This window comes from Chaetodon trifascialis, chromosome 11 (assembly GCF_039877785.1).
Source record: "Chaetodon trifascialis isolate fChaTrf1 chromosome 11, fChaTrf1.hap1, whole genome shotgun sequence".
NCBI classification, from domain to species: Eukaryota; Metazoa; Chordata; class Actinopteri; order Chaetodontiformes; family Chaetodontidae; genus Chaetodon; species Chaetodon trifascialis.
In genome coordinates, this window is record NC_092066.1 from 7,906,575 (window position 1) to 7,924,782 (window position 18,208).

Sequence of the window (18,208 nt, forward strand, 5' to 3'; positions counted from 1 at the left end):
TCTATCCGTCTGGCAACCGCTCCGGGTTCCTGGTCTGTGTCATCTTTAACCAGCATACCTCGTCAGAGGGCAAAGCTGTCATTACAGATGAGCTGTTGCTGATGAAACTCAGTCTGACAATGCGGTCGGACCAGTGTGCTGCACCGTCATGGAACGGGGACAACATAATCACACTGCAACAGCGAAGCTCTGGTGTCTGTGTCTCCTCAGGGTTCAGTCCGACTTCCCCTCGCGCCACTATTTTCTCACATCTGTTCTCCCCATCACACACTCTTCTTATGAAGTATTAATGTCGACACGTAAACCTTTGTTCAGTTATATTTGTTACTGTTTTCTCAGAGTTCCTGCTCCACTTCAGGCCAGCACTAGTGTGTCTTATTTTGAGAATACGCTAAAAAGACGACCCACCAGACAATCAGATATGATGCACAGAGATCGGCGTTCACGCCACATGCAGCTGGTAACCTCTTTTTGCACTTGCGGCACAGGAGGCAGATTCAGCTTGCTGCAGTTGATGCAAACCAAAGATCTCAAAACACATTTCGATGTACAGTTTGATTAAAAAAAACAATCTGTTCTGAAACAATGATTCTGTAGCTGCCAAAGACGTTTTAGCTGTGTTTAATTCTCACCAACAACAAGCACTTGTGGCTGGTGCCAGAGTCCCCGTCCTGCTTTTGCAAATCACACACTGACTCATGTTTGTTATTCCTCTTGCATTAGTGCTGATAATCTGTTTTCACTAAGTAGGATCGAATTAAGAATAGAATAATGTGCGTCACATTGCAGTTTGTTTCGCAATTTGAAAATACATGCAGCTCTGCAGCCATGCCGTGTCTTAGATGAACTGATACTGTAATTTCACTCGTGCACCACATACCGCATAGGATGCATATCATGTAAAGTTTACATAAACAACTGAGTAGTGTGAGAACTAAAACTGCGTTGGAAATAAGACAGTTTTCAAAATTGATCAATCTTGAAAATAAGGTTTAAAAAAAGACAGCATAACTGCTTTTAGCTACAGTTTCTCATGAGAATGCAAAACTTACATGAAAACATTTTAATAAATGGATGTAAATAATTCGAAATTTTGAAATATACAAAATACCACACCTGCCAAAACTGTAAACTAGAACTGAAACCAAACATCTAAACCACAGCTTAAAAGAACACTTAAAAGAACTAAACTAACGCTTCCAAAGCAACATTGGAAACCATGATGTAGAGTCAATAAGCATCAGTCTTTAAAACATATAATCGGTATTAAAAATGGTATTAAAATATGTGTCAAAATGTGCAAATTACAACAAACAAAAGTTATCTTTTATGTGTTGCCCAGAGTTTCACAAGAAGTACTAAAATGACTACTTTCTTATGTGGTCTTCATCAACTTTAACACAACATCTGAATGTAAATGGGAATGTCCAGCACAGTGGGAACATTACACATGGCTCTCTAAAATGAGCCAAACACACACATCAAGTTGTGCCATAAACCAAAACCAAAACTGCCCAGAGCAGGCAGCTGCTGGTCACAGAGCAACGCCCTGCCAGTAAGTGTGTTTCATGACTTGTACTGTTACATGAAATGCAAATCAGATTGAAACAGCACTTCTCCTCTGTTATCTTTGATGAATCCCAATGATTCATTTGCAGACATTTACTGGAAAAGTCACCGATAATCATACACTTATTACACACTGAATGTCTTTAAGACTAATAGTTGTTTTCTCTGGATGAGAATTTCTTGTACATTGCAGAAACACCGGCTGGAGACTCACTAAACTGCAGTATCATGACCAGTGGAATTACATTCATTGTTTTGAATTGCTTAGCCGCGCAGGCAGCGCAGTGTTTATAAAAAATAATACCTTTTATCACAGAAAATGAGCTTGTTAACACTTTGAGGCCGTAGTTGAGACCTCTGACAATTCACAGTGTTATTACAGGGTCATTAAAATGCCTCCAGGCATACCTGTTATGTAAATTTAGTTCCTACATTGTGACTTGACACTCAATGGCCAATTTATTAGATACAGCTGGCTAAAGCTAATGCAGTCTAAGACAACAGCCCTGCAGTAAACTGTACTTGCATGAAGGTTATAATGATCTGTTTTAGTTGAAACTGTTGTCTGAGAGTATTTCCTCATACTGACGTGTTTTTGTTATTTAACCCAATGATATAAACTGGGTGGATAAACAAACGTAAGTGAGGTCCTAAAAGCATTAACCTTTCCCATTTATTAAACCTATCTTCTGTCTGTGATGTCTCCCCAGAACCCTCGGTCCCGCTGGACCCCATTTCCTCGTCCAACTCTTCCTCACAGATCATCCTCAAGTGGAAACCTCCAAATGACCCCAACGGCAACATAACTCACTACCTGGTCTTCTGCCAGCGCCAGCCTGAAGCCAGTGAGCTCTACAAGTTTGACTACTGCCAGAAGGGTGAGCCACATTGTTTGTGGTTGTCCTGTTTTAGTATCTGCTTCTGTTGTTGTGGTTTTGTGTGTTTGACTGTCTGAAAGCGAAAGAGATAGCGAGCGAATGTCTTTTGCCACCTTTATATTAGTAGAGAAACTCCTCAGTCAAAGGCTCTTGATCACTTCGAGTCTGCTATCAGGATGTGGTGTCCTCGTGATCTGATCCTCCTCGCTGGGTCGATTTTATTTAGATAATTCAAGTATACATCAACCCTCATTATATACAAATCAGCACAATCACAATCTTAACGATGACCTCCACCACAAAACTACAAAACAATAACAATAAAGCACCCGACACGACGATCGAAACCTTGTTCTCTTGATAGATTTTGTTAGCTAACCTCTTGTACATGAAACATAACAGAGTCTGATATAACTCATTTTTTCTAGGACCAGGAACAAGAGCCTTGTCGTTAATTTTATGACATGTTTTACAAAAAGGTTTTATTAGCTGCAGAAGCTCTGACAGAATTTCCTCAACCCACACATTTTTTTCATTAAATAAAAACATGGCGACAGCAGTATGTCTGAGGCACGGTGTTCATGGAGTCGCAGCAGGACGAGATTTTGGACAGAAAAGTGCAACGGGAAAGCAATTTGTGGAATGGTTTTATCTTTGAGTGCATTCTCCGCATAGTGACCGCTTTCTGAATTGAACCGTTGCCCTTAAGAGGGAAAATGCTACCCTGGACCCAGTGAGCAAGAAAATCAATTGCGGTGAAGGTGAATCTTTTATTTGGGTGGTATTATGTATCTTAAACTATGTGAAACCAGACACTGGGACAATCACGATCTTCCTCTCACTCCGCCTCGGGTTCAGGCAAAGTTCAGACATTTATCTTGGTTGAATTATTCCTGTCACAGCCTGACCTACGTCGATGCCCTGCCGTCACTGCCCTTCCATGTTAGCACACAACCAAGCCCAAACTTTCCTCTTTTGAACTCCCATAACTCCCACACATCAGAGAGATGGGAGTCTGCGGGGAGGTCGTGTCACTGGTAATTTATCTCCACTAGAGAGGGTGAGGACCTGGGGATGACAATGACAGACATGGCCCTCAGGCATGTGTGTGGGAGGATGTGTGCGTGGATATTTGTGCTTCAGACTGTGTTATGTGTCCGTGTTATTGCACCTGTCATCCCACTCTGTCTGATTGTGTGTTTTTTCCTCTCACTTTTTCTCGGACTCTGTTTCACCAGGGATGAAGCTTCCGTCACGAGTGCCCACTCAGGTGGACAGTGACGAGGAGCAGAAGTGGAACCAGACGGAGGAGCAGGGCCAGGGGACTCGATGCTGTGCCTGCCCAAAGACCGACAAGGAGCTGAAGAAGGAGAAAGAAGACTCAGAGTACCGCAAAACCTTTGAGAATTACATCCACAATGAAGTCTTTGAGATCAAGTAAGACAACTGACAACAGAGTTGTCTGTTTATGAATTACATGTAAGAAAACTTATTAGCTTTATTGCGCACAAATGTTGAGGTTTGAGTCAAGTTGGACTAAATCAGAAAGGCTTTTCTCTTCTTTGTCTTCATGTTGACAAACTCAATCCGGTTCGACATTGTTTAGCCTCCTACACAACAAATCAAAGTCCTCATGCACCATCTTGTGTTTGGTATTTGGATTATGCAAATCACCCTCATAAAGGAGCAGTTTGAGCGTTAAGACTAAATCAAATTGTCTCACTTCATTCTGCCCAGTTATGTTTTATTTAAATGTCACTGGAGTATGAGGGGTTCATCTTAAACTGTCTTTCAGGACCATCCACCCTTCTGCTGGAAGGTCAAAGAGAAAAAACAAAATTCAGAATGGGACACTGTATAAGCGCAGGGTTTGGTTGAGTGGTTCGTACGACGTGTTGTCCTACCCCATTGAAAATCATGTTTATAGTTGAACTGAATGGCCGCACTGGAAGGCAGAGTGGAAAACCAGCTGTCACAGCGAGGGGTGAGAGGCAATATCAATTAAATATCTCTCCTGGTAAACATTCATGATGTTGCACTCATTACATGCTAAAAGTTACAGAAATAGTTGTGTAACAAATGAAAAAGAGAGCTGGAGAGAGAAGTTCAAACCCTGGCTCCTTGCTCATGCGGCACAGCTGGCCAATCATGTCGTAAAGTGGGTGTAAATGTTGCGTAGTTGAATTCGTAAAGTTACAGAAACTGCCAGACGCAGGAGGGGGTTTCTGAAGCTCTTCCACCATCTGACAAGCAGTTCTGATGGAGTTTAAAAGCAGTCTTTTTCACTTCTTTTAGATTTTCCTTCTATCCTCTAAAAGTCTAATGCTTTATTTTTCAAAGTTGATGTCTTTGTCCATTCTGTAAATCACTTCCTCCTCGCCCAGACGCTCAAGACAGCGACGGTCCGTGATGGGTATCGCCAACCGAACACACCCCTTCCTCACCACCGCCCCGAGCCCGCCACAGGGCACAGACATCCCCGAGGACGAGGACACCTTTGAAAGCACAAAGACTGTGGTCACCGTCCACGCCAAGGAGTCCACTGTCATCTCCAACCTGCGCCACTTCACCAGCTACCAGATTGAGATCCACGCCTGCAACCACCCCACCGACCCGGCCCGCTGCAGCATGGCAGCGTACGTCAGCGCCCGCACGATGCCTGAAGGTGTGGAGGCTCTTAGACATGCATCTCATCTTCTATTTTAATGCAGTTTTAATAGAAATATCATTCATGAAACCATGTGACTTTGTTTTCCGCAGACAAAGCGGATGACGTCGAGGGTCCCATCAGTTACGACGTGACAGAAAATACAGTGCATATTACATGGCAGGAGCCAGTGGCCCCTAATGGTATGATCATCCTGTACGAGGTCAACTACAAGAGACTGGGAGACACCGAGGTGAAGAAACACAACACACACACACACACACACACACACACACACACACACACACACACACACACACACACACACACACACATCTGTCATGCCTTTATGGCTTTAGTGTTTGTAGTGATTTGAGTTGTTGGGTCACCGAGTACATGAGTTCACCGCCGAGTTCACCACTACACGTAAACACATGCCCTCATTCTTCCTCAGAAGGCACTTTTTCTATTCCCCTTTCTCATTAAACATAATGGCTCAGGCTACTAATGAATGAATACTAATGGCAATTTAACTGAGAATCAAATTGAATTTATCCATCTTAAAACAAGCCATGCCGCACAGGCAAATAAGAGAGGCAATACTCATTACTTGACTCGTATTTTGAAATTTGGCCTTGTGGTCTCGCTACTGTAATGTGGTTGATTAACTTAATGGAAAAGTTACTTTAGCGTTACGCCATGTTTTAGTTGCTGTGGAGACTGATTTACAAAACATCTGGCTGTTATTTGCTCAGATGTCTCTACATTGGAAACATAAAAGACATGAAACACTTTTAACAAGGCAGAGGAAACAGTGTATCCTATACAATGAGTCAAAACGCTATTTTAAACGGGGAAATGATGACGCAGCTGTTTACCATATGATGCTGCTTCTTTGTTTGTTGTCCACTGCCTGAACCTCAGTGTTGTTCCTCCGCAGGAGCTGCACTACTGCGTCTCGAGGAACATGTACAAGGTGACCCGTGGCTGCAAGCTGAAGGTGATGCATCCTGGGAATTACACGGTGAGGATCCGGGCCACCTCGCTGGCTGGGAACGGATCCTGGACCGAGCCCACATACTTCTACGTCCAGGATGCAAGTAAGTCTCCATCTGCCACAAAGGCAAACCAAGTGAAGACTGAGGCTGCGTCCCAAATCCAGACAGCATACCAGTTCTATGCAATATGTACTACACACTAATCATCAAAGTGTACCGAGCAACTGCAGATTAAACTTCACAGAGACATCAGAATGTTTTCCTTAAGATTTAACACTTAATTTTAGTTTTACTCACACAATTTATTTCAGTTTCCCCAGCAGTGAGCTGTGCCTTGCACGTTTATAGATAGATAGATAGATAGATAGATAGATAGATAGATAGATAGATAGATAGATAGATAGATAGATAGATAGATAGATAGATAGATAGATAGCACACTCAAAAATCGACAGCACTTAGTTTGTATGCTGGCTGGTTCAAGTACACGTTATTTTGTCACTCTTCTAGAGTGAACACATTACATACTCAAAACCTGCATAGAATCAGTAGTGTGGATTTGGGACTTGGTGTATGTTTAATCTGAAATGAATTTGATAATGTTCATATTCTGGAAAACATTAATCAGTTGCAGAAAGGACAGGAGCAGCGATTTTCATTTTGAGCCCTAGTGCATGGATGTAAATCTGCTATTATTTTACCTTAAAATATTTCTTGTCTTCTGATCTGAACAGTAATCTACTGCTGTCAAAATCATTAAATCCAGACAGGAAATGAGTGTAAACATACATAAAAGCAGAATATTTACATGAAAAACACGCACAAGCTTCATTTGACTTAGTCCTCTTGAGCATTTTCACAAGATCAAAAGATGCTACTTGAAGCAGATCATGTTCACAGAGCAGCATAATGGCTTTCATAAGAGCTTGTTTTTGTGCTTCACCTGAAATGTGACTCACTGTTCGGGCGGATGTGTTGAACAGGCGATCCTCTCTACATCGTGAAGATCATCATCGGACCAGTCATCTGCTTTGTCCTGCTGCTGTTTGTGGCCGTGGCGGGATTCGTCATATTCAAGAAGAAGTACGCAATAATGACATCCTGCTCAGTCATTCCTGTTCTTAGTATTTCATATTTTGTTTGTGTTCTCATGAAATGTTTTTCTTGTTTTCCTTTTAGTCAAACTCAAGGGCCGAGTGGTCCCATCTACGCCTCCTCAAACCCAGAGTATCTCAGTGCTAATGACGGTGAGCAAACAGTTTAAGCCATTTGATCAGTGACACAGATGCTGAGTTTTTTCACTTTAGACTTCACTTTAAAGATTATGGCACCTTACTTCAAAATGCAATTTTAACTCAAAGTACTGTCGGTCCTAAGTCTGAGAGTAGTGAGAAGCAGTCGAGTGAGAGGACTCCAAAGCCACTAAAACCAACAGTCAGTCAGTAATGTGCTTCAGGTAACAGAATGATAATGAACTTTTAATCCAGGTTTTGATGGTGCTCATTTAATAAGGATTCAGTCAGCTCAAAAACAAATTGAAACAGTCCAGTAACACCGGAGATGACAGTTTGTGCAATTCTGTGTTACTTGGATACCAGTAGAATACAGTTTGCAGTGCAGATGATGTGAGCCTCAGCCGTCTTACAGAATTATTCATCAAACCTGAAATGCACTCTTCAGACCTCAGTTTGTTTGACAGCTCATTAAGCGTGCATTAAACAATCACCGCCTGCAGCAAACACGTAACTAAAGGTAACTTCATGGCCTTTGCTGGATTATCCAGGAAAATGGGATAATATGTTTTTGTGTCTGTTTCATGTATGAAATCTGTGACACGCCTTAATCAACTTTGCTCTGCTCTGTTCTTGCTCATTCAATTAGTTCAAATGCTCCAAAGCAATGAAACATGCCCAAAATCTCTAAGCTGCAGCATCTTAAAACACTAACCGGTTTCTTTCAGAATTTAACATTTAATTCATATAACATAAGATCAGTTTTGGAAAGATGGTCGAGCATAATGGAGAAATCTTCCTCCTGATATGCCAACTTCCCAAACCTGCTTCCTGTGTGCATGGAAGCACACAGTCATACGCTATAGAGCTGCATGTGTAACGTGTTCCTGGAAATGTGCCGGCAGTGTATGAGGAGGATGAGTGGGAGGTGGCCAGAGACAAGATCAACATTCTGAGAGAACTGGGTCAGGGCTCCTTCGGCATGGTCTACGAGGGCATCGCCAAGGACATCATCAAGGGCGAGGGGGACACACGTGTAGCAGTGAAGACGGTGAACGAGTCGGCCAGCCTCAGAGAGAGAATCGAGTTCCTGAACGAGGCCTCGGTCATGAAGGCCTTCAGCTGCCATCATGTGGTAAGGAGCTGGCCACATCTTTTGAGAGAGAGAAACTTGTATAGTTGTATTGTTTGGTTGCCGACAAGTGCCAGGGAGGGCATGAATCAGTGAACCCCACTAATATACTTTAACTGTCAATAATTAGACGCGTTACTGATCTAGAATAGTCGGTACTAAATGTCCCATCACGTGCAAATACCAGCCCGCTCCTACATTTAGCTGTGTGAAGGGCAGCAGTATCACCTGCTGTTGCCAGACCAGTTGTCATACTGCATTTAAATCAGACTATATGGAAATGAAAGCACCCTCGCTCTCGCCCCCCCAGGTGCGTCTGCTGGGCGTCGTGTCTAAAGGCCAGCCCACCCTGGTGGTGATGGAGTTGATGACCCACGGAGACCTGAAGAGCTACCTGCGCTCTCTGCGACCTGACGCTGAGGTAACGAGATTGCAACACTGACCCTTGAATCAAGAGCCAGAAATGAAGTGTTTGAGTTACGCTCATGTTTGTTTTAGGCTGGATTGAACTCTTAGTTTGGTGGACTTGCGACAGTACACATGTAGAAATGCTTCTGTCATGAACTTCTTCTTTTCACTTCTGCATTTTAAGGAGATAAATGGTACACTAATCCTTTGCTGCATTTTTCTTATCAGTATGCAAATTTCTGATGGCTTCTTTTTCATCTCTGCATGGGAAATTTCACTTTTGCAATAAAGGGCATAACAGACAGGGCGACTCAACAGCCGATGGTTTACACAGATATACTGTTTTGCTATATTGATTTATACTTATCCCTTCATCCTGTACTGCTCTTATCTGCAAAATAAGGATCTACTTTGGCACCTTGTGATGCCTCATCTTGAGAAGTGCTATATGAATGCACTTAACTTTACATGTACAAGCACAGTGGCTCCTCAACTTCTAGCAGGGCTGAGGACTCAGACACAGACTGTACAAATACAGAACAATTCAAATCCATCAGTGTTTAAATTAACCAGCAGTTAACACAATAAGTAAATTGACTTTTCCAACACATTTCACTCCATCTGCTGTTTTCTTGCCAGCCAGATTGTTGAAACCAAATTAGCAAATGTAATTTGATTAGACGAGGGCCTGTGTGGCCTGATATGGATCTATCTGTGCGGTGGTATCACAGGAACGGAAACTGCTGTACCTTTTCAGTTAGCGTTGTGCAGTGTTTAATCCCACATTGAATTTACTTTTGATATGTGTACAGATGACTTGTGTGTCATCCTCTGAAGTGTGTCAACATACAGATGGCACTTGGATTGGGATGAGGAGGATGGATGTTGACAGAGGACTTGAGCAGTCGGCACTAAAGTCAGTGGAAAACATGGCAGTCGCCTCAGATGGGCTTATTTTGAGATGAACACCAGGCCTCAAAACTGACTAAGAGAACTGTTGCTGCTAAGTGTCGTAATGAACTGTTGGTAATAATAAACCTGAGCATTTTTATGCCGGTGGGATCGAAGAAGTTTTTAAATATCAAATCTTGATATCAAAGTTAACACAAGATTGTGAGTCGCTGGCATGAAAAAAGGACACCTGAATCTTTGTTTGCAGATCAGAAATTGAAAATCTGTCTTGTGTCCTTCAGAACAACCCCGGGCGTCCACCGCCAACTCTGAAGGAGATGATCCAAATGGCCGCTGAGATTGCAGACGGCATGGCTTACCTTAACGCCAAGAAGTTTGTCCACAGAGACCTGGCAGCCAGAAACTGCATGGTGGCTCACGATCTCACCGTCAAAATAGGAGGTAAGTCGCAGCACGGGGTGGGGGCCTGTGTGTAAAATGGAAGAAAATTGGACATTTTCTTACTTTGACTACCCCCGATGGTAGAAAAAAACATGCTGCTACTTGCATGACTGTGACAGTAGATTGTATTTGAACTTTGTTTACTCACGTAAGAGTCATTTTTTAAAATCGAGTCACCAACATTAAGCTTATGTCTGTGAAACCCCTCACACTACAGTGTGAGCAGATAATCTGTGCAGACCAGCCTCAAATTGGGAATTAGACCCAGAATCTGCCCAGTTATCCCTCTAGGGCAGGGCCAACATTACCTCAGCAACACCATATAAGTCTAATTGGATGTATTTATTCAGCATTTTGGAATAAAAGAGTGCTTCACAATGTTAAAACAGATTCCAACAGATTGCAACCTCAATGAAAAAAGACTGGATATGTTTGAAAAGCAGATGACATACTAGAATTTATGACTTCTCTTCAACATTAAACAGTGTGCAGCAGATGACATCAGTGTGGGTTTGACCACAACTAATGAAAATCATGTTTCCTTCCCAGACTTTGGTATGACCAGAGACATCTACGAGACGGACTACTACAGGAAGGGAGGGAAGGGCCTGCTGCCCGTCAGGTGGATGGCTCCTGAGTCCCTGAAGGACGGAGTCTTCACTGCACATTCAGACTGCTGGTCAGTGACGCCTCTCATTTTGGGTTTGTGTGTAGGTGGAGGTGCTGCATTTAGCATAATATGGTGTTGAGTGACAGCTGGTGTCATGCAGCATCTTAAAGAGGAGAAAATGAGCATGGAGCAGATCTAAAATGGGAAGAAATCAGGGTTCGTTCAGCATATTTAGAGATTCTGCAAGCAAAAAAAAAAACAAGAGCCAGCTCATCAGTAGCAGCTTGTTCTTGATAAAACAGCATTTTTTTCTTCTTTACAAAGACGTTATTTTACTGAATTGTGTTACGCTGTTTTTTTTTTATGTGTTTTTGTTTGTGCCAAAAGCTAATCATTTCCTGTTGAGTTCATTTTTAGAGCAACACAGGCCATAAAAGCAGACCAGAATAACAAAAGTAAACACATTACATTTATTAGAATATAAGATCAGAACCCGTGTGTGGAGCTAACCTGTTTTCATCCGACGTTGTTTACAAGCCTGCGCCTCTGCCCTCAGTCTACCTGTTCACTGCTTCAAGTGTTTACAGACAGATTTACTCTGTCGGGTGTCTAATTGGCCTGTCCTCATTCTCCCTGTGTCGCTGTTGTTGTCTCTCTCCTGCCTGTTTGCCAGGTCATTTGGGGTCGTACTGTGGGAGATCAGCACGCTGGCCGAGCAGCCATACCAGGGCCTGTCCAACGAGCAGGTCCTCAAGTTCGTCATGGACGGAGGCTACCTGGACCGGCCGGACAACTGCGCAGACAGACTGTGAGTACAAGACAAGGGCCAAGGTTAAATATGGACTGAGGAAAACAAGAGTTGTATTGTAATTGTTTACCTACTTCAGACTAACTGAGACAAGTCAGTTTATTTACGTAGCTCAAAATCCCAAATTTTCCTCAGAGGGTCTTACAGGCTGCGTTAGAGCTGCAACAATATTCAATAAATCAATTAGTTCATCGACAAAACATTAGCACCTATTTCATTCTCCTTCATATTCTAATATATCATCATTGTAAACTGAATATCTTTGGCTCAAAATAAACTACAGTTCCCATGTTCATTGCAGTGAAGGGACATGCCACTCAGTGTGGCTCACTGATGTGTGTTTAATAGTTTCTGGACAAGCAGTGGAGCTCTATGGCACAGAGGAATAAGCTACATCAGACCACTGTTACTTAAAAATACAGACTTCATGAGAGAAAGACATAAGTATGACCAAACTAAACGTCAGACATCAGTATCATGTAACCATGATCTCTCTCTCTCTCTCTCTCTCTCTCTCTCTCTCTCTCTCTCTCTCTCCTCACCCAGACACAACCTCATGCAGATGTCTTGGCAGTACAACCCCAAGATGCGTCCCACCTTCCAGGAGATCATCGAGATGCTACGCGAGGACCTGCATCCCACCTTCCAGGAGGTCTCCTTCTTCTACAGTGAGGAGAACAAGCCGCCGGAGAGCGAAGACTTTGACCTGGACATGGAAAACATGGAGAGCATCCCGCTGGACCCGTCGTCCTACTCCCAGAGGGAGCAGTGTTTGGACAGGGACGAGGCCTCCTCCATGGGCCTGAGGGGCAGTTACGAGGAGCACCACATCCCGTTCACACACATGAACGGGGGAAAGACCAACGGACGAATACTGGCCCTACCGCGGTCCAGCCCCTCCTAACATACTGTACACACCCCCGCAAACATGTCGATGCTATAGATTTAAATATATTTTTGTTTTTTGTTGTCATTTTATATAGATCACACTTTTATCACTCTCTCTTCAGAAGCCCATCAGTGCATATCTCAGGACCTTATTTTTCTCCTCAGATGCCACAAACACACACTACAGCAAGTCCGCGTATGGATGCCAGACGACACTTTTTGTATTTAAGGATGAATCTCCTGCGTCTCTCTTGTTCATGATTGTAGTTTATATACTGTGTATATTATTGTCAAGTGTGTGCTAGACTGGGTGGATAATGGATTCAACTGTGAAACAAACTCTTGACAAACAAGAAGGCTGCTAAACCCACTGCCCCCCTCCCGAGTCCAGACTGTGTCCCTCCCCCCTCACTCATCAAAAAGGGTTCATCCCCGGATTGCTAAGATATGAAAAAAGTGCCCTTCTATTTTGTCTGTGGCCTACATCAGTTGTCATGGAACCGTGTCTGAATCTTCGTACGTAAGTGGATGACGAACTGAAAATGACTTTGGGAACTCTCTGTTGGACGGGCGAAGACGGTCCATCCTCGAACAAACTCTTATCCACTGGAGAAGCTGGTTGAAGTGGCTTACCTCCTCACACTCTGCAGTATTCCAAAATGGCACACAGGATGAACACAGGACTTTTTGTCAGGTTATGTTTTTTAAATTTATTTACGTGTCTTTTCTTTTCCCTTTTTTTCCCCCTTTTTGAGTTTTCACATTTACAGCTGAAGGATATTTAAACCATTTTCAAAAACATGTTGGTGAACGAGTTCCTCAGATTGACCAATAGCTGCTTCTTTGGTATATTTTAGTGGGTATAGATGATAAAAATATATAAATATATATATATATATAAATATATTATTGATGTTTTTGTACATAGTTGATATGTTGTCATTCTTGAGGTATTTTCTGGTCATAGAAAATGTTTTTACATGTTAGTCTCTTATGTTTATTTTTTCTAATCCAGAAAATCATACTAATTAGCTTTTTGGACTCATGATCAACCAACAGCACTTGGTCTTTTTGCTACGCGATGCCCCGGAAAAAGAGTGTTTGGCGTCTTCAGCTTAAGATGTCTGCCCATCATATCAAGATCAAATAAATAGTGCTGTAAATAATGCAGCAAGGTGCATTCATGACCAGGCTCTGGCAGTGCTTCAGTTATTTTCCATTCTCTGAATTCATATGTTTTTCCAGTCGGCGATGTGTTTCTTCATGTGTATATAAAGGGAAGTTGTGGTTTTAACTAAGTGAGTAAAGCATGGAAAGGTCGGGTTTATTTCCAGCAGCGCCAGCCCATACGATGTACACAAATTCAACTCAATTTACAGACGTGAAGATGTTGATATTTGTGAGAAATCTTTAACAATATATTGGTAGGTGCTCCTTTAACACCATGTGATCAGAAACTTTTGCCAATAACCCCATTAATAACCCCCTTTGTTTTTTCCCCCACTTTTGATAAAGGTTCTACTGAAGCAACATTTCTCTACAGATATTCCACAGATGGTGATGACATTAAAGGCAGAATGAGTAGGATTTTTCAGTCGTGGTTTGTAAACACAACATTCAAAGTTGGTCGCTCCTCCCATGTTCATAGCTTCCACTTGGATGGCACCTGGTCCCTGTGAGTCCTGCCCTCAGACCCAGCAAGCTGTCATTGGCTGGGGGTTGCACACCCACTGCCCAAAGGTTGACGCCCAGAAATGTCCCAAACACAGCAAAATAAGAAAATACAGGCAGAGGACAGGGTGTCTGCAGACAGACTGATAAAGAGGAAATATTTTTGTATGAGTCTGTACATAGTTTTTAGGAAAGTCCTACTCATTCTGCCTTTTAGATTCTGAATTTTACCAAAATTGCTTGCATTATAAATGTGATAAAGATCTAGAAATGAAGACACCACCAATAATCCTAAAGTAAGAAAAATACAAGTCTACATAAATTACAAGGCAGGCTATGAAATGTTCATATACAGCAATTTTCCATCTGTGCATCTGTTGATGTGTAAATCACAGTTGTGACTAATCCTATATCTGTCAGGCATTTATCAAAAGCATTTATCAAATTGCATATTTTTAAATATTATGTGCCATAATGAGGGCATCATCTGTAAGTGGGTCCAATGCTGGATAGCTGTGTCACAGTTCAGGGCCCAGTTTTCTAAGTTTGACTCAACTGAGCTCCTGAGGTGTTTTCTAGTGCAATGATGCCACCTGCTGGACAACAATGGAATGGAAATTACCATTGAAAAGGCCAAGGTTCACACTTGTTTCTGCACAATATTTTTACCATGTGCATCTTATTGATGAAGCTGGATGTTAAATAACAAAAAAATAAATTAGCTATAAAGGTAAAGTGTTTCAACACTGTCATGTAAAGGCAGTGTAGACACGGTCATCGTGTATTCTAACTCATGCACAACTGTGACCCTCTTAGTATCTCCCATAAAGCTGCAGGAGCTTGCAAATGGTATTAAAGGGTAGGTTCACGTTTTAGTACACCGCTCATGTGTACACTGAAAGCCTTATTGGCAGCTGTAATAATTCCTCCAGTCCTTACAAGCTGTGAAAAGATCCCTTACTAATGTGGCTCAGTGGCCGTTCTGGAGCTTTTGACTGTATCACACAATCTTCTCCAGCAGGTGGAGTCACCAGTACAGTTGTTATGGGATTATAGAAATTTGTCAATTCTCTTCCTGAGGATTGACCACATCTGTAGTCAAGACCTGCTGAAGATGCTTCCCCTCTCAGTCTGATAACAAAACACTCTGACTACAGAACAGTTCAAGTGCAAAAGGTAAAAGTCATTATTACAGTACATTGATGAATCCATTCATTATTTTCACATAGGACTATATCTGTTAATAGTGGCTATACCAAAAACACAGCCTTACGATAGCTCAGTTTGTGCAGGAAGTTCTTGGTGAGAGTAAAATGAACATTTACCTGAGCTCCTACCTGCATTCCCTGGAGTTGCCTACATAAAGATAAGCCTGCTCATATTTGCCAAAATAAAAAGCACCTCAACTGGTTTTCCACCTTGCTGGACCGGTGGCTGTCTCTCTCTTAAAGCAGAAGTCGCTTCAAGAACCAGTCTGGCCATTTTTTTTAATGCCATCTAATGTCAGCGTACAGAAGTGCGTGCGGGGTCACTCAGGTGGTGCCGTGAACGCCTCACGCCTGCATGCACGTGAAGCCGTGCAGCAGCGGGCAATCTGCTGAACGAGCTCGCGGAATGTGAAACAGATTCCCACAATGCTTAGAGAGGGAAGGAGGGTTCACACAGGAGGCTGGGATTTTTCTTTAAACAACCCCTCCAGCTCAACCTATGTTTTTCTTACTCGTACACTTGTTTCTCCTGAGACATCCTCGCTGCGGCTTACCTTTAGTGGAAGCTGTTGAGAGAGATTATTTCCCTCTCTTGCTTTAGCCTGGAAATTAACAGGTGTGTGTTGTCGCCGGTGCGCACTACAGAGGCTGCTTCATTTCAACACCGGGTAAGGTGAAACTTGTTGGGCTGTTTAACAATTGTTCATGTTAGTAAATGAACAGGACGGACGCGGCAAACAAGTTGATAAACGGCCATTGGGGGACTTTAATAATTCTAATATATTGTACGCAGTTTTACTAGGCAAACGTTAACGTTAGCTAGCGAAACTAGCTAGCAGTTAACGCTAACTAACTTAATAAAACATACGTCACGACCATGAAAACAGCAGTTATTTCAACAGCGGTGACCTCTTGCTTTTTAACTCGATATCACCCGGGAAACTAACACTAATTTCTTCTTTTACGTGTTAGTTTTGACTTTGAATTGCTGAGGTAATCGATAATGCCAGTGTAACTTCACGTTCCTTTCGCTGTCAGTTTGATTAGTATTGGCCTAAGTTAGCGTATCAGTTAACACACATCTCCAGATGTAAACCAGAAGCACAAACATTGGGATAAGCTGCATGTTAAGGCAGCTAGCCTGCTGCCACTCCCGTCTCGACCCTTGATGTTTCACCTGCTTGTTTTGTCCCCTGAAACCACAATGCGCCTGTCTCTGCTGATATAATCCTCCACTTTTTCAGTGGGTAAATCGACTCTTTGAATCCTGGTCAGTTTCTCTCAGCTAGCACCTTGGCATTCCTCACATTCCCCCTCTGCTCGATAACACAACCGTGATGTCGTTACACCCAGACCCACTTTCTTTCTTTAATGAACGGCTTAGGAAACTCCCCAAATGAGAGATGATGGGATGAACCTTCACATTTCCAGGCATCTTTCCATTTGGATTCGAAGACCAACCGTAAAGCACAAGATTTCACACAATAGAGCGCTGTGATAGTTGAACGTGTACAGTAAAAACATAAAAATAAATCTCGCTGCTAACCACAGAATTGGATGCTGACCCCTTAAACAAGAAAACTGCTGATCTAATATGTAATCTAATACATTGACATGCATACAGTATTATATAGTGAAGTTCTTTTGGGTATCTAGTGCCATAGCAGGGTGTTTTGTATGTTTCGTACATGTCTGTATGTCTTTATGGCAAAATTACATTAGTATTGCAGTATAGTTTAATTCAAGTTCAAAGAGTTTACTAAATTATGTTTATATTCTACAGCAATTAATTGGTGCAATTAATTAATTGCATCAAGTCAGATTGCACAGCACTGACTTGATGCTGTGCAATCTGACATGGTCCTAAATGCAGGGTAAAGGCCCTGAAGATGGCCAGTCATTGAAGTGAATACAGTTTCTTGCCATTCTCATATATTTATAGTTAGGAAGCGCTGTAGGTTACTCAAAGCTCAAACTGCATTGCATACACACCTGTCACTCTCTCTTCAGATTTAGGGCATGGTACGGGTAGGATTCACCTGCATTTGCTGACAGAAACACATTGGCATGTGTTGACAGCACGCTACACTAAAGGTGTGCACAGCCAGTATCTGGAAGTTAATGAGTAAACTGTCAAGGCTGGATGACATGAAGGTAATGTGGAGAGTGCAAGCAAAACCTGTTGCTGTGAGGAAGGAGCGAGTTCACAGTCATCTGGTGTTCCTATTTTTGACAAATTATACCTGTGTGATAATGTGAAACAAATACAGCCTCCAAGGGTTAGTAGGAACAAGAGCAACAGGATCACTGGTTTCATTGTGTCACTCGCTTTTATGTCCTCCTTGGGCTAATGGGTATAGTTTCGCAGCTGTTAACCATCAGTGGCCTGGTTTCACTGGTCTTGTCGTGACAGAACATTAGTAACTCTGACTTGTTGTAATGGTCTTGTTGTGAGGTTCAGGTGATTAGGACCCAGTGTCTTCAAAGTGACACTACTTTCCACAAACACAGCATTTAGCAGTTTTTCCCCAGTCTTTCTTTCCTCTGCAGGATACTTGGCAGACTTGCTGGTCTTGTTTTGTCTCTTGCAGGGAATGTATTTCATGCTCCTCTGTTCTCGGCCAGTGTGGGTGAATCATTTGAGGTGTGGCTGTCACTCACAACAAGGGGCTTAACAATACAACCACAATATAGCTAATAACATACCATGAGGCTTAGAAACAGGTCTTTAAAGAAAGTAATATGATACAAGTGCCTGAGAAAAAGTGCTTGACCTTAACAGTCATCTATAGAAAGTAGTTTTCTA

General features: G+C 42.4%; 1 protein-coding gene across 1 annotated transcript in view; it reads left to right on the plus strand.

Annotated features, from left to right (window-relative positions):
- The window catches only part of insra (insulin receptor a), a 51,791-nt gene extending 38,076 nt beyond the window's left edge, over positions 1–13,715 (plus strand). Inside the window, exons 9-21 of the mRNA XM_070973458.1 lie at positions 2,280–2,447; positions 3,686–3,884; positions 4,832–5,112; positions 5,208–5,347; positions 6,035–6,194; positions 7,076–7,175; positions 7,272–7,339; positions 8,230–8,459; positions 8,767–8,877; positions 10,058–10,217; positions 10,767–10,896; positions 11,501–11,635; positions 12,182–13,715. Coding sequence (XP_070829559.1) covers positions 2,280–2,447; positions 3,686–3,884; positions 4,832–5,112; positions 5,208–5,347; positions 6,035–6,194; positions 7,076–7,175; positions 7,272–7,339; positions 8,230–8,459; positions 8,767–8,877; positions 10,058–10,217; positions 10,767–10,896; positions 11,501–11,635; positions 12,182–12,539 — 2,240 coding nt within the window. The 3' untranslated portion in view covers positions 12,540–13,715. The remainder of the gene's footprint in view (positions 1–2,279; positions 2,448–3,685; positions 3,885–4,831; positions 5,113–5,207; positions 5,348–6,034; positions 6,195–7,075; positions 7,176–7,271; positions 7,340–8,229; positions 8,460–8,766; positions 8,878–10,057; positions 10,218–10,766; positions 10,897–11,500; positions 11,636–12,181) is intronic.
- Positions 13,716–18,208: the final 4,493 nt, after the last annotated feature.